At 36.2% G+C, this 20,564-nt stretch overlaps 1 protein-coding gene across 1 annotated transcript in view; it reads right to left on the reverse strand.

Moving 5' to 3' along the window:
* Positions 1-4,806: 4,806 nt before the first annotated feature.
* LOC149806543 (uncharacterized) overlaps positions 4,807-20,564 on the reverse strand; it is a 54,364-nt gene continuing 38,606 nt past the window's right edge. Inside the window, exons 15-17 of the mRNA XM_089954275.1 lie at positions 19,300-19,386; positions 18,476-18,615; positions 4,807-11,292 (exon numbers count right to left, since the gene is read on the reverse strand). Coding sequence (XP_089810401.1) covers positions 10,155-11,292; positions 18,476-18,615; positions 19,300-19,386 — 1,365 coding nt within the window. The 3' untranslated portion in view covers positions 4,807-10,154. The remainder of the gene's footprint in view (positions 11,293-18,475; positions 18,616-19,299; positions 19,387-20,564) is intronic.

Below are 20,564 nucleotides of genomic sequence, written 5' to 3' on the forward strand. Positions count from 1 at the left end.
ATCCATCGTATCGAAGGTCTCCTGAATCAGAGTGAGGAAACAGAACAAATAACCGTTTATTCGTCAGACATTTTCAAGCAAAAAGTCAGGATCGAATTGACGACTTATTATTACCTGTGAAGAAGAAAAAAACCACACAAAACAATGGATACCTGGGAACTTTATTACCTTTTGAACCACAGTTCGTATACGGCTTCTTGGAATCCTGTCGTCTGTGCTAAAGATGAACTCCCTCATCGCAAACCTAAAGACCATCAAGCTTACGTGATCAACACGGACGAAAGTCATCTCCCAGGAACCCACTGGGTAGCCATCTACTTTCCTCAAGAAGGATGTGTGGAATATTTCGATTCGTACGGATTGCCCCCTTTGGAAGACGATATCATCGACTTTATGAGAAGAAATGCTCAAACCACCCGATTCAATAACGTGAAATTACAAGGCACAGATTCCTTGGTGTGTGGACAGTACTGTGTGTATTTTCTGCATCATCGCAGCCTGGGCTATTCCTTAGAACATTTAGTGACTCATTTCGATCCTCGTTCTTCTGCTAGAAACGATGTGAAAGTAGATCGATGGTTTTGTGACCATTATGCTTATCTTTTGTCTCAAGCTAGGAAACGTAGTATCCATCAATGGCCAAATGATTTCCAACAGTGGAAATCACAATTTCATTTACAACGTTGTCAGCCTTGTTTAAAGTAAATTGTATTTGAAGAAAAAAATGTTTGTGATTTGAAAAAAAATTGTTTGATGTTATCATGTTGAATTATTGTTAAAAATGTTGTTGTTTAGTGTTAAGTGATTTTTAAATAAAAAATGTTGTGTTTTGAAAAAAATGCCTTTGTCTTTTGTTTAGCTATAAGAATGTTGGATTGATGCTCTTTCATTTCTTACTATCCCTCTCATGAACGTTGCGGCTCGAAAACCGTGTGGGGATGTTTTCCATCACGTCCGCGCTTTAACTTTAAGAACCGGTTTGTTCCCAGTCTAACCATCCATTGTCGACTCATCCTCCTACGAAGATGTGCTCCAAACTAGCTAAGCTCAACGAAGCCTACGTGAATTTGCATAGGGTCAGACACAGTCTGATACCGAAGCCAGAAGAAATAGAGAATGTGAGAATGTTAAAAATCACTGAAGACCTGATAGAAGAGCTCTTCAGAGAAGAAATGAACAGGGAGAAAGAAGAATGGACAGAGAAGTACAGACTTCAGAGACAGCAGCAACAGCAGCAACAACAACAGCAGCAGCAGCAGCAACAACCTGAAGCTGACAGAGGCTTTGTCGATTGTCGTATCGACACCAAAGAATTCTTCTTCTCTTTCCGAAGAAGCAGACCTATTGCCAGAAAGTCTACCCTCAGAGGACATCGCATTCTTAGAAACTAAAAAAGAATGCCATAGCAAACAAAAAAACAGCCCTTTTCAGGGCTACCCAATACTCTAGAAAAGAAATAACTATTAATTTGCCAATGTGTGTAGGTAGAGTAGTGTGAAAATAAACACTAACTCTTTCTTAAAAATGTGAGGGTATGAGTTTGTGTGATTGTGTTTGTAAGTGATAAAATAGGTTGGTGTGGATAGTAGATTAAAATGATGTTTGGTTTTTTTTGGGCTGTTTGAGGTGTATATTTGGGGTTAGATTGGATTGCCTTGCGTATGTGGATAGTCTATTGAAGTGATGGGTAGCATAAAAAAGTGAGCGAGTGTTTCTTTTAGGTCGGCGCGTTGTTGTTGTTTTTTGGTCATGATCTAGGTAAGATCAATTTTATGTTATTAGGGGATGTTTTCCATCACGTCCGCGCTTTCACTATAAATTGAAACTCGTTCGGCAGTCCAGCTACCCTTGTTGATTGATCAACACCAAAAATGAACACGAGACTGGAGAAACTGTTGGAGCTTCATGTGCATCTGGAATATGCCAGGCGCATATTAAATGAACTGGCCGCGGAAGCCATTGTCGAGGAGGGAAGAATAAGAGAGGAGGAAAGAAGAAACAAAGAAGAGGAGGAGAGAAGATATAAAGAAGAAGAGGAAAGAAGATACAAAGAGGAGGAGAGAAGATACAAAGAAGAGGAGGAAAAGGAGAGAAGAAAAAATTTCAAAATCCCAGAGAGCGAAAATTGGGATTCTGAAGCGACATATCCTGCCTCTGCTCTCTCCCCCCAAAAGGTAAAAAGTAACTGGGGGATAAGATGCGTATGTGGCGCCAGGCCTGGAAGGTGCCACCATTAACCAGGTGCCCATGAAGTTCCAAACAAAACAGCCCTTTTCAGGGCTACCCAATACTCTAGAAAAGAAATAACTATTAATTTGCCAATGTGTGTAGGTAGAGTAGTGTGTATATAAACACTAACTCTTTTTTAAAAAAATGTGAGGGTATGTGTTTGTGTGTTTGTGTTTGTATGAGTAAAGGTATGTTTGTGAGAATAGTAGATTATGGGTTTCTTTATTGTTTCATAGCAAATGGGGAGAGTATAGTTTGGGTTATATTATATGAAATGAAAAAGTAGGGGATGTTTTCCTTCACGTACGCGCTTTAAGTATAAAACTAACAGTGTTGGCCATTGGAACCCATTCTACGGAATAAGCAAACAAGAAGATGCCAGCAGCTTCAGCTTTATACAACGATCTTATGGGAAGTTGGTATTGGATGGTAGATGGATTGAGTGTAGCAGAAAGGGTTGAACAGGAATGGAGGCATGAAGTGACAAAAGACTTCGTCTCAAGACAAATAAACAGCCTGCACTTAGCCGTAAACATCGTGAAAGAAATGATAGAGGATGAGGAGAAGAGAATCAGAGGTTTAATTAACCCACCGTATGTCAAAGTGGGTAAGTTAAAAGAAGCAATAGATCATGTGACAAGTGCAAGGTGCTTTTTAGAAGACGTTGTAGAATGGACAGATTGGTGTTTCGCAAAGTGGGGGTTAGAAAAACTTAAGAAAGCTGAAGAACTAATGAGGAATGTGCTGACCAAAGAGGTCAAGAAGATCAAAGAAAAGTGGTCCAATGAAAGAAAAGACGAAGAAAATAGAAGAAAAAAGGATGAATTAGAAAAACTGAACAAAAACTGGATGAAAATCCAAGAGAAGTTCCGGGCCATGGGCCACCCGGACTGGTTGCCGGAAACAGAAAAGAAAAAGAAGAAAGGAATGATGGACAAAATAAGAGGATGGTGGAAGAAGTTAAGAAGTTAAAAGAAGAAAAAACCCAAAGGCCCTTTTCAGGGCCAGCCATATTTCTCGAAAAGAGATAGTCTTTGAATTGCCTACCCCTTTTTTAAAAAAAATTTTTAAAAAAAATCCCATGTTCAATTCCCCTTGTCGGTAGATTGACCCACGATTTATTGCCATGTTAAATTCCCCTTGTCGGTAAAGTGTCCCACGATTTATTGCCATGTTAAATTCCCCTTGTCGGTAAAGTGTCCCACGATTTTTCTCCATGTTAAATTTCCATTGTCGCTAAAGTGTCCCAAGGGTGTTTTTAATGCTAATTCCCATTGTCGCTAAAGTGTCCCCCTTCACTACTAACGTAAATCTTCTAACACGATATGCAACAACTACTTGATGTATACATTCTGTAGACTACCTGATTCACTTTTGATGCAATTTTAACAACAAAACAAAATCTCATTTTTTAAAATCAACTTTTACATTGTATGGAATTGAATTAACATTACATTAGTGATTTACAAGGATAAGACCAAAGTCAGACTTAATGAGCATTTGTCCCAAAATAAAAGGCTGGTTTGGGACCACCAAATTTTAATATCGAGAGGGCACAATCTTTTGAGATATATTTCTTTTTTTAAAAATTCAGAATTTTTAAGATACATTCAAAACGAATGAGTGTAGCATCCATATTATCTCAAATAATGCATGAAATAATGTTATTTTGCTTTATTTTCCTTTGAATGAATTCGAGTTCTGAAATCAGTACATCCACTTTTTTCGGAAGAAGTTCAGATGATAACATTCTTAGTTTCATTGTACAATTACAGAGGTTCTTGGCTGAGCTATAATAATGCTTTATGTTACTATTTATACATATGAAAACTGGTTTGAAACGTATTGCTTTCACGACCAAGTTTTTAAATTTGGGACATCATGTCGTGTGTTAGGATTAACTCAGTGGATAGGGTGGAGTAGCATTATGCTGAAGTTAACCAGTTGGCATTTTTTCTTTCTTTCTCCAACAATTTTGAATAAACTTGATTCTTTGAAACTGAAACAACCACTGGTATTTCGGTATCTTGCTCTTTATCATCATAATAAAATCGTACAGATAAGATCTACATAGGGTGTATAATAGGTCCCACTTATGTTTCCCTGCCTATTTTGTTAGTAGTATAGCTAGTAAGTTGTATCCCCTGCCGCAGAACATGAAAATTTCGGTCCCTACCAGTGATATAATTGCGGTATACCGTGGTAAGTATCATGATATGTTGAGAAATATCGCGGTAGAGAATTTTTCGTAGTACCCAACAATTTTCTGTGGTGAACAGCTCTAACATCTAGACATCAAGACAGCATACATGCCGTGTTGTGTTGGCTCATGTGACAAGTCGTGAAAAGACCCGCATGTGAATAATCCTCATTTCTTGTTTAAATATACAAAGAATGTCACCTTGTATCACTGTCTCTGGAAAGAGTGATACGTTTGGCTCATGCTTTGAGGCAATAAAAAAAAACAAAAGAATGAACCCATAAAACTAGAAGGAAAGAATGAATGGGGAAAAAACGTTGGTAGGTAAGATACACAAAAAAATCTCAAATTATAAACAGGAAACAAAACGAAGCAACTAATGATACAAGAATTTATTAAGCATCTATATATACATATAAATACAATATAAATAAACTACATGATATACACAGCATTATTTACAGTTTGGCTTTAAAAACAAGCCCTACTAGTACCTGTAAGTACCCATCATAGAACTGAATAGATAATAGTGAAGAATGTATCCCTAAATAAAGGTATCTTGTAGCTGGGATCATGTTGAAAATATTGACAAGGTTATTACTCGAGATATCCCATACCACCTCACCATTTTATCAAGAAATTATATCATCCATAAGTTAAACACATTTGTTGCTGTAGTTGTGTTTGTTTGCTTTCCTTTTCATAAACTGTGCTTGTATGTCTATTCCTCTTGTTGATATATGTGGTGGGTGAATACAAGTATTATGTTCATTTTCTTTTATCTAAATTAAATATCTATTACCTATAAATATTCTGTCATTAAATAATACAGAAAAGGATTTGTTCAATTTGAAAAATTAATCTATACTTTAAATTAAAAACAAACTGAAACATTGACATGCTCAAAAGGTCTCTTTAAAAGTCCATAATCATAGTCATCTGAGGGCATTTATAAAGTGCATGATAGTACACAGGATCCAAAAACGGGGATTCAGACTGCTCACCTGGCCAACACTAGCCAAATTCAATAGCAGTAAACAAACTGGACTTGAGACTGCTCACCTGGCCAACACTAGCCAAATTCAATAGCAGTAAACAAACTGGGATTGAGACTGCTCAACTGGCCAACACTAGCCAAATTCAATAGCAGTAAACAAACTGGGCTTGAGACTGCTCACCTGGCCAACATTAGCCAAACGCAATAGCAGTTAGCAAAGTCATCAGTGTACTAATATGCTTCCTGTAAAATCTGGTTGAATTCTGTCATTATCTTTGAAAAAAAGTTGTTGTGAGGTTTTCTATTTGAAGTAAAAGTGGTAATATTAGAGAAGGATATTTACTGTACCAATAAATTGAAAGATCTTGATAATAGGATTCTATCTGCCAAACTTTTCATATATGTTGAGTTTTATTTTAGTTTGAGTAGTTGACATCTTGGTATAGTAAAAATAGATATAAGATACCCAATTATACATAATGCTGAGTATTAGTACTAATATACTTTAACTGCAATATTTACGAAACATTTATCAAATCAGGTTGGTAGTATTTACAATATATTTATCAAATCAGGCTGTAATATTTGCAATATAATTATCAAATCTGGCTGGTAATATTTGCAATATAATTATCAAATCAGGCTGGTAATATTTACGATAATTTTATCAAATCAGGCTGGTAGTATTTACAATATATTTATCAAATCAGGCGGGTAATATTTGCATTATAATTATCAAATCTGGCTGGTAATATTTGCAATATAATTATAAAATCAGGCTGGTAATATTTATTATATATTTATCAAATCAGGCTGGTAATATTTATGACATATTTATTAAACCAGGCTGGTAATAAATTACAAGAATGTTAATATTCTGATACTTCTGTGCCATAACAGTACATAATGGTATACTATATGACTTGCAAGTCGTAGATAGCATTATTATACTTCTTTTATATATAACCCTCTTTCATTGGTCAGATATTTGACCTTTCACATCAGACTTCAACAAGTGTCTTCCTTGTCTTCAATGCAAGCCATTCACTAATTTAGTCAACTCAAACAACACTGAACTCTATTTTGCTATCATTTATCTGTTTTAGTATTCGTGACCATGAGCTCTGACCTATTAACCTCATTTGTTTTAAATGCAAACCATACAAAAACCTTTGTTATCATCTGAGTTATTTTGTGCAAACTGTTTTGCTTCTTGGAGTCTCCCTGACATTGACCTCTGTCACTGTAATCGAATCAAAGCTGTTCTTTTCTTAAATGCAAGCTTTCTACAATGTTTATCAATGTGTGGTACAGAACTGAAGTAGTTTTGCAGAAATTGTTGTGCTTCTTTCAGTATCTATGACCATAACCTTTTGACCCCAAAATGAATATATGTCTTTCTTGTCAGAAGTGCAAGTCATCAACATAGATTGGTAAAAGTAGACAATAAAGGACACAAAACCATATTCACTGTGACCTTGGCCGTTGAGTTTTTAAAACCCAAATCAACAAATGTCTTTCTTATCTTCTACACAAGACAGCTTGGTCAAGGTATCTAGTATGCCAGTCAAATTACCACTGGAAACATTTTCCTTTCTTCAGTCTATGTGATCTTGACCTTTGACTTTATCAACCCAAAACTGACAGGTTTCTATCTTGCCCAAGATACAATCTAATTAAAAGGTCTAGTAACAGTAAATGGTGGAGAAGACTAACTATTGTGCAGAAACAAAATAAGGGACAGACCAAACGATGGACAACATCATAACATGATCTGCTCTGATTTAAGGTTGGCACGTAAAAATAGTATAAAGATCTAGTTCAAGTTCACTTTATAAGATATCCTAAAAATGACTGTACTTTGCTTTTCCTATTATTATCATCACTATGAAAAGTGTGCAATTTAAGTTGAAGCTATCAAAGAAAAACTCAACAACTCCTAGCTCAAAATGAAAATAATACAAAATACAACATGTATGGTACCACATTTTCTGTTTTATCCTTTGCAGTTTATAACATTTTTGTTAAGTTCAGTTGTATATATAGAAACAAGCAATAACCTTATTATGTACTTCAAATCCACACAGCTTGATCAGACATGGCACCTAGCAAATCAGTTCATGAGATGTGCAGTTTTGATCCGCAAGCGGAGTCAACAAGATTACATATAGTTATAAACGTTATGTTAGGATTTAAAGCCAAGTTTGTGATCTAAATCACTGTAGTTAACCAGATTCTACTGTATTTATTTTTTAAAATTTATAATGAATAATTGAACAGTTGCTCTGACATTGAACAAGACAGTAATGGCCAAATGAACTTCTTTCTCAAATTAACAATCGGCTTTACACTATCTTTCAAATGAAACATGATATCAAATAAAAACATGTGAATTACAACTTCATTTGATGCTAGCTGCACAGTGTAATAACAGAGTGAAAACAGACTGATGTGGCATTCCATACATGAATTTGATGCTGCTTGGTGAAGAGGACTGAAATGCAATTATATTATAAACTGACAAATAATTTGTAAGAAATTAGCAGAATCAAAACATTACATTTACCATATCTTAAATTATATATCTTTGATCAAATAAGGGATATGCTCTTTTTCAAGCCAATCAAGAAGATGTAGATCCATCTCAAAGCAGCTAACTATACTTTAAAACAAACAATCTGCAGCATAAATGCATGGATCTGAATGCTACTAACTTAATCATTCTCCCATCGTATCTTAAACATATGAGGAGGCGTATGACAATGCATTTACTCACTCATGTAATGTGCTAACAAAATGATGGGCAGGATCTTGGAATTACACCCCCATCTCAAAATAAAATGCACGGACAATATAGAAGTACTTTGTGTTAACATTGAGAAGTTTATTCTATGACTTGAACATAAATGAACAATTAAAATATCACAGACTGCTTTTTTTAATATCTGTCACAATGTACATTTACATATGAGGATTGGACACAGGTCTTTTTATGAACTGTAACTTTTCTTTTGATGCAAGTATCCAAAATTGTATCCAGATTAGGATTTAGCGGTTAACCTAATAAATGTGTATATATAATTCTACATATATAGAATACAGTTACTCAAGAAACCTAAATAAAAATTCATCTTGTTCCAACCAAAATACAGGAGTCTAGGATGTACAATTGTAGGATTCACACAAATGATGAAAAAATGAACTGAATGTGCTAAAATCATGTGTAATATTTTAAGGTCTACCTTTAAATTTTCATTCAATTTCTCCTATACTTCCCCCCTCCAATTTTTTCAGTTCTGGAATAGACCCGGTAAATATTATTATAACTGAATATGTGTAAGATATGATAAAGACCATATGATGTGTATGGTAATAACTGGATATTACTGTATGTGATATCATTTTAGGCAGAGTTCATTAGATCTTCATCAATTAAAATCACTTTGTACCTATTAAAGTTCATAATTACCTCTCAATTTTCCAGAGTAACAGGTAAAATAAAAATCTGACTAGATGAAATTCTATTCTGATTCTGATATCATTCAGGGTCATTCTATTACAGCATACTAATGAATTATCAAGATAAACTTGCTTCAACACAAAATGTATTGGCTGAATTGTTGGCAATGCCTTTAGCCTTTTATTTCCCCTGGTGCTTGTATATTACAGGGCGAAAAGAACTCTTCTGAATGATGTCTGAATGATGTGGAATACTTGCAACTGAACTAATTTATGATTTCCTCAATATAAATCTCCATGCTGAATTTGACTGAATTGCAACAAAGCTTAGCAAAGTTATGCTGCAGAAACCAATAGAGGATGAACAATCAGGGACCATAACTCCTATAAACAATCTTGTGAACTGCTGGACTTCAAACTCGGGTAAGATCTTGTCAATCTAAAGCCCATGCCAAACTTGACTTATTTTGTTTTTTTAAATTGGTAAAGTTATTTTGCAGGAACCCAAGTCAACAGGAAGAGCAATCGGTGGAGGGGGGTATAACTCATTTAAATAATAATAAACCCATAAAAAGCACACAACAGTCATGTTCATAGCAAATGGCATCAGAATATGTCCAACAGTTCTCAAGTAGCGCTGTTTACAAATAACATCATGTGACTATATGAAGCTCATTGTCAAGGGCCTTAACTCTATTCACAATGGTACTGACACATAAATGGCACATCTTAGGTTATAAGACAATATACAAACCAAACTGAATCAGACTGTATTAAAGGTTTCTGAGCTATGCTGTTTACAATGATTTGCTGTTGTGTAGATGTACTAATGATGGAGAATAGGCATCAAAACCCCACCAAATTCAACCTGAAATGACAAAATCTTTAGAGAACACATAAACAGGTAATAGGCATTTTACCTATAAAACGGCATCCAATTATGTGTGAGGGCTGAAGAGCTATGCTGGTTACAGACAAACAGATGGAAGGATCGAAATGATGATATACTATGGGGGCTTGCATATCTTGTCTTGGGATCCTAATTAAGTTTAAACATAATAGGCCAAGGAACAAAAACAGTTTTCCTTTCCCAATAAGCTAGATGGACCTTTTCACAGAAATTCCCCTCATATGCAAATATGCATGTATTTCTGATTTGAAGCATAACATAACACTTAAAATATGCAATACTAAATTTAGGACATTTAAAAACAATTAAAATGATATCACAGAACAGTGTCAATATCATTAAACTAAAAGAGTAAAAAATTATAAAAGTTTGGGCAGTTGTTTCAGTCGGGTAATGTCCAATATTCTATCATCTTCATCATCTCTCTTTGAAACAACAAAAGGTTGTTTTTTTGGTTGCTGTGGAAGAAACTGAAGTCTTTCTGGCACCTGCTGTTTCTGTGAGTCATTAAAATGTTGCTGAATATTGGGCATCCTCCCATCATAATCATTTATTTGTTGTTCTGAAAAACCCATGTCAAAGTTGTGTCCAATCCTATTGTACTCATCAACTCTATTGGGCCTTTCTGGTGGAGAGGTATGTTTAGATGGCGCTGCAGTCAATACAGGATTAGCATATTTAACTCTAGCACCTGGTTCCGTTGCAAAGGGGGATGACATATGAGGGTTTGCTTTGGTATAGGAATCTGAATCATTGTGAACAAAATGCCTTTGCTGAGTACTGTAATTTCTAGTTTGAGGGGTGTTTGTGGTCTGCTGTTCCTCTACTCCATAATATCCATTGCTCATTGGCGTTTTGGGCTCTGAGGTAGGAGTAAAACCTAGGGGTGTCCTAGATTCTGAGCCTAGACCAGGACTTGGACGGAGACTAACTGGAGTTTTGGGTTCAGAATGTGGTGTATGATTCTTTGAATTGAGATTTACATTTACTGGTGATCGTGTTTCAACTGGCACACTTCTTCTATTTGTAGGTGTTCTAATAACCTCATGAGTTATCTGTGCTGTACCTTCAGTGTCTGAGCTCAAAGAACTGTAATTCATACGCAGCTGGTAACTTTCATTGTATGTTGATTCAGATTGAGTAGACCCTTCACCTTTACTGTCTCCTTCTGCCAGAAGTCCATACTTCTCCATGTATTTCTTAGTGGCAAAAGTCAAGTCATTGGGTGACATGCCTAATGTAGTAACATCAGGACTGGATTGATCCTCCTCCTTCAGAATTTTTTGCAGCAACCCATTCCTAAGGCCCTTTCTGGCTCCAGGAAGCCTGGAAGCTGCCTGAAGTTTTGTCAACTTTGTTAACTGCTCATCTTTCAGATATTTCATAGCCATAGCATTGATTTCCATTGAGGTGTCAGAATCCGAGTCAAACAACATAGAAACATAATTAATCCTGGGTATAAAGGTTGTATCTGTGTGCTTCAAACCTGGATTAAACCTGAAAAAAGTATTTTTCTATTAAAAAGCATGTTACAAATAGTTCACTGACATATAAATCAGAAAATGGGCTGTATAATGATATTATAACCAGAATTATTCTGTTGTATCAAAATAAATTCCTCTGATTATAACAAAAAAGGACTGTACAAATTTATTAAATTATTAGAACAACCGAGATTAAGTGCACTGCTCAAAGGTACATATGTTAACCTACCCCAGCAAGTGAAATCTCACAACATCTCAATTGTAAGCCCTTTGTTCTTATCTCTAGGTAACAAGTCTCCTAAATCAAAATTTGAAGAATGCTATAGACCCTTAAAAATAAAGACAAAGAGAATGAAATTTCTTCAAAATTTACTATTATAAATAGCATATGATTTCCTCATTGTTTACTTTTATAACAATGTACATGAACAAAAAATGAAAGGAAGAGCTGAATTCATGATAGCAATCCTTCCATTTATCAGCAAGGCTTGAGCTTCTATCTTTATTTCTATGCAAGTCAACTTTTCAAATCTTTTTTAAAATTGTGAGAAAGGATAAGGATTTAATGTTGTCATTTGAACACAATTTTGAAGAAGAACTTTAAACCAAAATAAAAAAGCGTAAGAAACATCTCTTTTTCAAAATATAGACCAGCATTTTTAAATATAAAAGTGACTGCTCAATTGTCCAATTTAGATCTTAGAAAATTTTTATATTTCCAAAAACTACTTACTACAGGACAATACCAAAATTATATGGTCAAGAGAGTCTTAAACCACAACTTTATTTGTGCTTGTAAGACATATACGTCCCAGCTGAAAACCCAAAACTCCAGAAAGTCCCATAACCTGATAAAGCTCAAAAAAGGAAATTTAAATATTATGAATCTAACAACAGATGCACATAAAACATTTTTTAGCCAAGGTAAAGTGCTTTCAACATACAAGTATTAACATAGTTCCCCCCAAAAAGTCCAAGAGCACAAAAGTAAAAAAACTTTTGAAAAAATCATCAACAACAAAAATTATTCAAGTGCTGTGAAAAGCCAAATCAAATTAACTACATATAATAGAAACAAACCAACCATATGTCCTTTGCCAAAGTGGCTTTTGATGACTATGCTAACAAGGTCTGCACTGAAAAGCAGAAAACAAACACCCCAGGTCTAAAAGTAATTATACATACACAAAAACCAATTCTTTGATAACACTTACCAATCATAATACCAAAGTAGTATTTGGAGTATGACCACTGTCTTGTGAATCCAGCCCCCCCCCACTTCAATTTTAGTTATAAACACATTAAAAGTCATCTATAGGTGGGGGCCAGACAAGAGTCATTCCCCTTCAGATGGAGAGATTAAAGCCAAATCCTATTCATACTTCAGTTACTTCTGGTGTGTGTGATGTGATTTGGATTTTTCATGTAACTTTAAAAAATTTCAGTCATATCGCTATGATGTCTGCAGTGTGGTAGTTTATAGTGATGTCTTGCACTGGGGCATCATGCCACAGACATGTAAACATGACGTCCCACCCAGTCACATTATCCTGACACCAGGCCGACCAGTCCTAACACTAACCTCTTAATGCTGAGCGCAAAGCGAGGCAACTGTTAGTACCATTTTTGTAAGTCTTTGGTATGACTCGGCCGGGGTTGCAAATAGTTGGTAGCAAATGAAAAACTTCATCCATCAATGCACAGAAGGATTAGATCCATAATATGTATGGACAGATTCACCACTATAAACAGGGTAGGGTCAATAACAGCAACAGGTCCATCATGGTACTATGAAATGGCCACCCTAATTCTCTTCTATACTGGCAATCTTTCTGCTTTCAATGTTTCATCCAGAAGATATTTGTTCACTGAGGCAGTGTCAGAGGCAATACTAATGGCATCCTCCTCTCTACTGGTGTGCTTTACTGTTTCCCTTTATTCCGTATACTTTTTGGCCAATAATGTAGACCACTGATTCCCTATCCAACATGCAATTATGTCACACGTATGGCTTAAATTACACTGCACACATTCAACAGACATAATAAATTATCCTCAGTCAGTTTAAACTGCTTGCACTCACAGCACCTAGTCCTGCCTATTGTGATGATACCTGTAACTACCGACTGCAAAATGATAGAGGTGAAATGTGTGTGTGTGTGTGTGTGATTAGGATTTTTAATGTAGCTTTAACAATTTTTTAGTCATATCGCTATGATGTCTGCGGTGTCGCAGTTTATGGTGATGTCAAGCACTGGGGCATCATGCCGCAGACATGTAGCATGATGTCCCACCCAGTCACATTATCCTGACACCAGGCTGACCAGTCCTAACACTAACCTCTTAATGCTGAGCATCTAGCGAGGCAGCTGTTAGTACCATTTTTGTAAATCTTTGGTATGACTCGGCCGGGGTTCGAACCTATGACCTCCTGCTTCCGAGGCGGACGCTCTAACCACTAGGCCACTGGAGCGGTGATAGAGGTGAAATAAGTCAACTGTCACATAAACTTACTTACCAGTCAACAATACAAATTCTTTAAAAAATTACTTATGAACCTTCTGGTTGATTTTTTTTGATAGTCAGTGTGGAAATCTTATCATAGGTTAGAAATATATTACCTGAATGAATGTTCTAGTGAACATGACAGGTATATCAATGTTGTTATGTATGATGAAGTTAGGTTCTGTTAAGGTTCAAAACTTTGTCTCAGATAGAAACAAGCTGGAAATAGGTGGAAATAGAGCCTGAGTATACTTCCATTGTGTAAGAAAACTCATCAAACTCACTCCTAGCCTGAAAGATACCACTTGAAAAACTTGTTTTGGCATGATCTCTACAACTGTGTCTCTACAACAGTGTACTTCCTAGCACAAGTGGAAACAGAAGCTTAAGATGGACGGGATTTTGTTGTCATTATTTGTTCTGCATCTATCAAGGCATTGACCATGAAGGCAGAACTGACTGAAGGTTGATGAAGGCATTCCGAAGAGATAAAATCCTATAGATTTATTCTATTACTGCCATGAATTATATTCCATCCATTCCATTATCAGCACAACATGTTCTGGCATTTCTGTTTCATCAACTTCATCAACAGGAAATGATGATGAAATATCATCAGCATGCAAAATCATTTTGCCGATTAGTAGTGATTGCATGCAGCTCCAGCATGACTGACTTGCCTTGGGTAGACATAAGTAAGTAATGCTGGTTTGCCTTGGGTAGACGTAAGTAATGCTGGTTTGTCTTGGGTAGACATAAGTAATGCTGGTTTGCCTTGGGTAGACATAAGTAATGCTGGTTTGTCTTCGGCAGACATAAGTAATGCTGGTTTGCCTTGGGTAGACACAAGTAATGCTGGTTTGCCTTGGGTAGACGTAAGTAATGCTGGTTTGCCTTGGGTCGACATAAATAATGCTGGTTTGCCTTGGGTAGACATAAGTAATGCTGGCTTGCCTTGGGTCGACATAAGTAATGCTGGTTTGCCTTGGGTAGACATAAGTAATGCTGGTTTGCTATGAATTTTATAGGAATGGCTGGTGTGGTTTATTGCTCAGCTGGTCCACAGTGAGATAATGGAGTCATGACTACTGTAAATGTACAAAGCTTGTATGAATGGCTGGATTGGTTTGTATGCAGTCAATACAGCATAACAAAGACACTATATGCCCATAACTGTCAACCCTGGCAAGACCATCTCAGTAAAGCAGTTGATATTTTTTGGTAAGTTTGACCAGTTTTCAGTAAAGTGTAACAAAATATCATAAACTGCTATTGTAAAGCTGGAAAATTTATTTAAAGGTTCTGTAACCGAAATATGCAGTGACAGTAAACATAATGTCAACTTCAAAGTTTGTAAAGTACACATAGACCTTATTTATCACCAGTACAGATGCTTAAACTTCAGTTCCAAAACTTTTGCAGCTCAATAGCTTGTTGCTATCTCTCAACCAGACGTAAAACAAATTCCATTTCACACGACGATGACAATCCTACCTCCTGCCATAAGACATACTCAAATTAACATGAGCTGCCCCAAAAACGTAATTGTGTCACTCCCTGCTTTTATTCACAAGAATCTGAATATTCATTTTCATCCTTCTGTGTTGATTATTAACACTTTTAAGAGACTTATCTTCCCTTTTGTTTTCAACATCCATGTCTAGCTGGATACCATTTTTTTATGATCAACAGTTGGATACTGCATAAGCTTTGCATGAAATATATGTGCAGTTTCAAGCATCTGAGGTACTTCTGTAAAGTTAGTCTTGTTCCCTGACTAATTCCATTTATTCTATTATGAAACCTGGATCCAAATCGAACACAGATGAACCAATTATCCAGATTTTTCAGCAACAATCATTTTGCCATTGTTTTTGCTTTTATGCCTAAAGTCCATCATTTAAGGGTCATTTTCATAAGACTTATGGCAAAATCGTAAAGGTTGGCAGGTTTGCATGCCACGTGGTATGTCTGGATGGGCTGGCTTGTCGTTCTGAGATAACAGACCCCTTACTATTGTGAAAATGTATATAGCTCATATGTATGGCTGGACCAGCTGGTTGGCAGTTAGAATGGAATGCCAAAGATGATTTATGCTTTGCTGTCTGACTGGCTGGCATGGTATTGATGGTACAGGCTGTCCATATGTGCTGTATTGGTATGGACCTTTTGTCATTCCATATTGGTCAAACAGCTAAGCTACATGCATTGTTTGTCATGAACAGATGGAATAATTTATTGCGAGCTCTCATGCCTCATTGGCAGAGTCTGTGGCATATCAACAGTGGGATGACAATATATACCGTATTTTCGCGTATATAAGATGTGTCTTATACAAAATTTTACTTACCCCGCACCCAGGGTGCGTCTTATATTAATGGGCGTCTTATCTAAGTATTTTTTAACACGAACGAACGGTACAGTGTGTGATATTGAAGGACGATTGTTGCGGTCGATATTCACGTTTCACGATTTTCATTCCTAGTTGTAAACCGCATACATCGGGCATTTATTGGTCTATGTACGGTACTAATCCCACCCGCTGAAGACTTGGCCTAGCAGATCAATGAAGCCACCTTTACATCTGGCGTTTATTGTTCTAGAATCTAGATACAAGGTACTCAACCCATCCGCTATTGGCCCAGCAGGAGATAAGAATAAACGATAACTGTTGCTGTCCTGCCTCAGACAATTCTTTGATCTTAACTAAAAATGGTAATGAAGCCCTGTTTACATCCGACGGGTGATGAAACATTGGACAAATTTTCATTTATGATAAAGGAAAGGAAACCACTGGAGATAAATTGCTCAGTGCGGCAGATGGCTAGGCCGCGTGCATCTTATATTTGTGGGCGTCTTATGTAAAATATTTTTTACACAAATCGTCAAAACCCACGTCTTATATATGGGTTCGTCTTATAATTAGATGCGTCTTAAATGCGCGAAAATGCGGTACATGACATTACTACTTGTTCACAAATCAACACAGCCTTGTGAGTTATGCTGATCATATGCAATTCAGAGTCCTGACCGGAATCACCTGTGCTTTCTACTGTGTGCAAGGATACAGTATGTTCTGCCGCTATTTCTGTGCCTGCATTGGGGTGGAGAGGACATCTCCACATCACCCATAAGACTAATCAACAATTCTACATCAGTCACAAATACACTAATTAATTCTGGACTATTCTGTGGTGGTAGACTATGTGACTAATCAATGACTCTACTGTTTTCACAGACACTGTATGTTATGGAGCTATTCTGCATCTTCATGGGATGGGTAGGGGTGGGGAGGGCACATTGATATCACGCATGAGACCAATCAACGATTCTACTGTATTCAGGGATACAGTTTTGATGCTGTTTCTGCATCTGTATTAGAGGTAGAGACATCAACATGAGATTAATCAAACATTTGGATGTATTAGACCGTGCTCACTTTTGCAGCAGTTCAGCTGCTTTTTCAAAACACTGGAAAAGTATCTTCATACCAACAAGCAACTGTATTCAAAAACATGTCACATGAATCCTCTAAGACCTTAAATCATTTATATTTCTTGCACTTGCTTGTCATTCTGTAATGAAGGGGAGAAAACAACTGCGTACAATATATATAAATATACCAAGAAATTGATGAGAACACCAACCAAAAATTTTACCATTGAAACTGAATGATACTGAAGTCACATGAAACAAGCAGTATGATAATTGCAACAACAGGTACATACACAAGAATGCTGTATGCACCATATAAAACAACATTCTGACCCACTGTGCCAATGAAAAAGAAATACTGATGATTAAATTTAAGTTATAGATATTAACTGGATTGTCAGCATGGTTATCAAAAGAAAAAACTTGTTTAAACTAGAAATAATGGTGGCCAGCTAGTGCTTGGGGATCATTGAAAGAGTTGCTTCCCTTTGTCTATATAATGGAGACAGAAAGATGTTTTTCTGTCTTTTGAGAGGGCTAGATTTGGAGGTAGCAAAGAAATTTATCCCTAATGTAATGTGATCAGGTAACATATCTAATGGAGAAACAGTTCAAAAGCTATGAAAATTGCCAACAATAAATATTCATAATAAAGAATCAATATTCAATGTTGCTACACTGCACATCTAGCATGCATTATGCAGCAGATTCTAATGCTGACATTGCACTTTTGGCATGCACATTACAGGCGGTATTTCCTCAGATTCCCTCAATGGGAAATACAATGATTCTAAATAACTTCAGTTCACCTTCCTCCCAAACTGTATGCATCACATTACATGGATCCTGAAGACAGACAGATATGAAGACAGAAGTCTTAATGGAACTGAACAGCAAATCTTTCCTCTGCTAAAAACTACTTTGAGAAAATATTTTGAATCCTATCATTATATGGGTACCAAAACAATTTTTACATGTTGACTTAATTTTTTAAAAAGTAAGAAGGCCATTTTAGAAAAAATAGAGAATCTAACAAAACAGCAGGAAAAACTAGGGCTGCTGGAAAGACTGCACTTAGGATCTATGAGCAGGGACACTATGTTCCCATGTCCTCCCTACTTCTGGGATCAAAACTTATGGAAACCCACAATACAGCACTCAAGCTGCCCTGGCTGCAACCAGTTGGGTCAACCTCAACCCCCAACCCAAATTCAGAAATGAAAGAAAACAAAAAAATCATGTTTTGACTATCCCACCGGATAAAGGATTGGAGGTGTTCTCCCAGCCTGATGCTGTGTTGAGCCAGTTTCATGGGAGAGTTAGGATCACTAGTATCAGCATCCAATGCCTCTGTACTGTTTTCCCCACTGGCACTCAGCAGCTTCTGGATGTTGCTCTGCAAAAGTTTGAACAAGAGGCGAGTTTAAAAAAATATTTTATATTATTCATTTCTGAACGCTTATTTTTTCACCATACTCTCCATATTCTGACTTTTGACCATTTGACTCACTAATGAACCTGTCGCAGTGAATCATTTGTGTTCTGGTAAAATTTTCCAATTGTAACATTGCAACCACAGTTATCAGGGTTCTCAATTGAATTAGGTTTTATTCTTGTATAATAACACTTAACATTTCATAATCAATAAGCAATAAAAACCTCAATTTTTATATCGGGGACACAACAATAATCACCTGAATTATTGCATAGATATTACAAGGTGTCATTACTGGGACTCCTAATTTTAGGGTACATACTCCAACTTTTTTCCAAGAAAGGAGTAATGGATGCCAGCTTTTAAATCCTAGCAAGAACCCTGCTCTGTATATGCCATCACTAAAAGTCGGAATAAAAAGTTGATGGGAGGGGAGAGAAAGGAAGGACATACAGCACTGATAATCACATATCCTACTTTGTCGAACATTTACTGTTGCTACTGCTGGTGAGACAAGGATGACACCAATTCTAGATAGTACCATTAATAAAGATAAATGGAAAATTACAAATCAATTTTTAAAAAAATTAATACTTGACTTCACATACTCATTCTATTTCTAAAAACAAAACAGTGTAATCTTACCATCAATCTTGTGTAATACTCCTGTTGATCTGCCATAACTGGAGGCTCATCCTCTTCATCCGCATCACTGCTTTCCTCCTTATTGTTCTGAAATTGCAACAGTATATTGTACAATTGCTACATATACCTATAAGGTTCTCATTTTAACATGCAAAATCAGTAGTTCTTCAAAAATTGGAAATTCTGCAGACCTAAATTTTTTTTGTTGAATTTTGGGTTGTTTAAGTATTCATTGTCACAAGCAAGAGAAGAGTTTGTACACAAATTGTGCAAGTCCTTTGGGTGATGCTCATTTGAGTGACTACAATCTGCACTATTGTCCACTGAGGTACCTACAATTTTACGATCCCTAAATGAAATTGTGCATAGTTGTTTCACACATACTACACTATCTAAATTATTGCAGTCTCTCTTGTCTCTTGCAATTCTGTACAATGGGGGAGGTCTCCAATATCCCAAACAAGTTAACAAAGAATCAGTCTGAAAAAGGTTTTGTAAATCTGACAATAATATCACTGAAGAAGAGATATTTCTTTTCCATTATATCTTGACAACTGTTTGTAATTTGTAGTAAAATCAGCTACAAATGACATCTATCAATAAAATGTTTACTCTCAAAAACTCTAAAAGTGCCCTCCATCACTTTATGATTTTAGTTAAAGCACATTTGTTAGTGTGTAATTTTGCTCCAAGAATACTTACTCAATCACATTAACATTAGAAAATAAGAGCATCATTGTTGATGTAACAGATGAACTAACACTGAGTTAACAACCACAGCCACCTAGTAGGTGGTTAGCAGATGTAATTTATGAGAATTTCTTCCTCTGTCTATAAATTATATAGATTGGAAAAATGAAATTGTTAGTCTTCTTGCAACTGCTAGATTTGAAAGGTTACAATGCATCTTTATAACATTAATGTGATTGAGGAATGAATTCATTGAAGAAATATGTTTTTCTAGTAAAATGTTTCTTTGAGAATACTTAACCAATCATAATACCTTAGGAGTACTATCACAACCTCAAATCCAGCTATCCCAATGCAAACTGTTAGCTAACTTAGTTAAATATTTTATGGCCACATGTGGCAGTCACACAGAGTGATCTCCATCTGATATAGGGATGGTGCCAAATCTCATGTGTAGCTGAGTTACTAATGAGTGGAGTGTATGCTCTCCTACAAGAATGCAACTGTGGGGAGGCTGGGCAGGTGTCTCTGTATCATGATTATGTAAGTTTTAGAGAAGAAGATTTTCCTAAAAT

Source organism: Sinohyriopsis cumingii, chromosome 1 (assembly GCF_028554795.1).
Source record: "Sinohyriopsis cumingii isolate HCF-2022 chromosome 1, ASM2855479v2, whole genome shotgun sequence".
NCBI classification, from domain to species: domain Eukaryota; kingdom Metazoa; phylum Mollusca; class Bivalvia; order Unionida; family Unionidae; genus Sinohyriopsis; species Sinohyriopsis cumingii.